This window comes from Echinops telfairi, unplaced genomic scaffold (assembly GCF_000313985.2).
Source record: "Echinops telfairi isolate 266 unplaced genomic scaffold, ASM31398v2 ScPeMD7_7468;HRSCAF=8506_0, whole genome shotgun sequence".
Classification (NCBI taxonomy): domain Eukaryota; kingdom Metazoa; phylum Chordata; class Mammalia; order Afrosoricida; family Tenrecidae; genus Echinops; species Echinops telfairi.
This window is the reverse complement of record NW_022111369.1, coordinates 81041390-81042706: the sequence shown is the minus strand read 5'-3', so window position 1 is coordinate 81042706 and position 1317 is coordinate 81041390. Positions and strand designations below refer to the sequence as shown.

The 1317-nt window shown below is 42.0% G+C and overlaps 1 protein-coding gene across 1 annotated transcript in view; it reads left to right on the top strand.

Moving 5' to 3' along the window:
- SRP72 (signal recognition particle 72) overlaps positions 1 to 1317 on the top strand; it is a 56261-nt gene that overhangs the window by 1431 nt on the left and 53513 nt on the right. The window contains exons 2-3 of the mRNA XM_030888566.2: positions 63 to 176; positions 552 to 635. Of these exons, the coding sequence (XP_030744426.1) occupies positions 63 to 176; positions 552 to 635 (198 nt within the window). The remainder of the gene's footprint in view (positions 1 to 62; positions 177 to 551; positions 636 to 1317) is intronic.

Sequence of the window (1317 nt, the reverse complement as noted above, 5' to 3'; positions counted from 1 at the left end):
TGAGCGTTGCCTTCCGTCGTGTGGTCTTTTTACATGTTTCTTTGGTGGTGTGCTGTTTCCAGATTGAATTTGGTGTTGATGTAACCACCAAAGAAATTATTCTTGCTGATGTTATTGATAACGATTCCTGGAGACTCTGGCCATCTGGAGATCGAAGCCAACAGAAGGACAAACAGGTGATGCTTCTGATTTCTTATTGATCACAAGGCTGTCCTGGCTTGGTGAAGAAAGGAATAATGGGAGAGTGAGTGAAGGCATTTGTGAATCCCTCCGATAGGAACCTCATTTAAAAAGTTTGAGCACCCCTGCTCAACATATAAAAATTCTGTGTTCGTTGTAATTGCTGGAGTCAGAAACACTCACCATTAAATGAAAATACTCCTATAACTCACTATCTGAATGCTCTTTAGTCTAGTCCCAGAAGTGAGCCTGTAGGTTCAAATGCCTCCTGTAGCCAAACACTTCATGATACCTAGATAATCCCTACCCCAAAGTCAAAAGCTACCTAATTTCAGATACTTGCCTTCTGAACTGTCTGCCTTGTTTTGTAGTCCTATCGTGACCTCAAAGAAGTAACTCCTGAAGGGCTGAAGATGGTCAAGAAAAATTTTGAGTGGGTTGCAGAAAGAGTAGAGGTAAGCCTTTGTATCAATAAATCCATAGGGTATTTCATGTTTTTCTACTTAGAAAATCGACTGCTTCAGAAAAATATGGTAGATAGACCTTGTGCTTTTCTTTTTTGTCCTGATAACTTCAGAGAAAGGCACACTTTTTAGAAACCATCCCCACTAGATTGTCCCCTCTGGACTGTCCTCATTGGTGTATAAGACAGAGTGCCCTACTGTTATCTAGTCAAGGGCCCAGTTGGGGATACCTAGGATCTGTATTGTCTCCCTTCTTTCCCTGCTGGAAGAAACGGAATGCTGCTTACCAACCTATTTGCTGCTGCTCCAGAGTTCCGATAGTGTGGGGTGGATTCTCACGTTCAGATGGGAAACTCCGGGTGCCTTGAAATGCCCATCAGAGTGTATTGCTATCTGACCCATGGAAGTTGACTATGAGTTGTGGTCATAACCACCGTGCAGAGCATTTCCATGGGGATGTGCATTTCAAGTTCCAAGCAATTAACCTTGTAAGATTTGTAACGCGGCTCTCCAGTAGTCCTAAATACATCTCCTGACCGCCATCAAGACACTTGTAGAGTGATCAACACCCCATGGCAGACACACATATTCTGTTATTTATTTGTAAAGCAAAAAATAAGCAATGAGACATAAAACTACTAAATAATTAACAAAACGAAAAACTGCTTGGCAG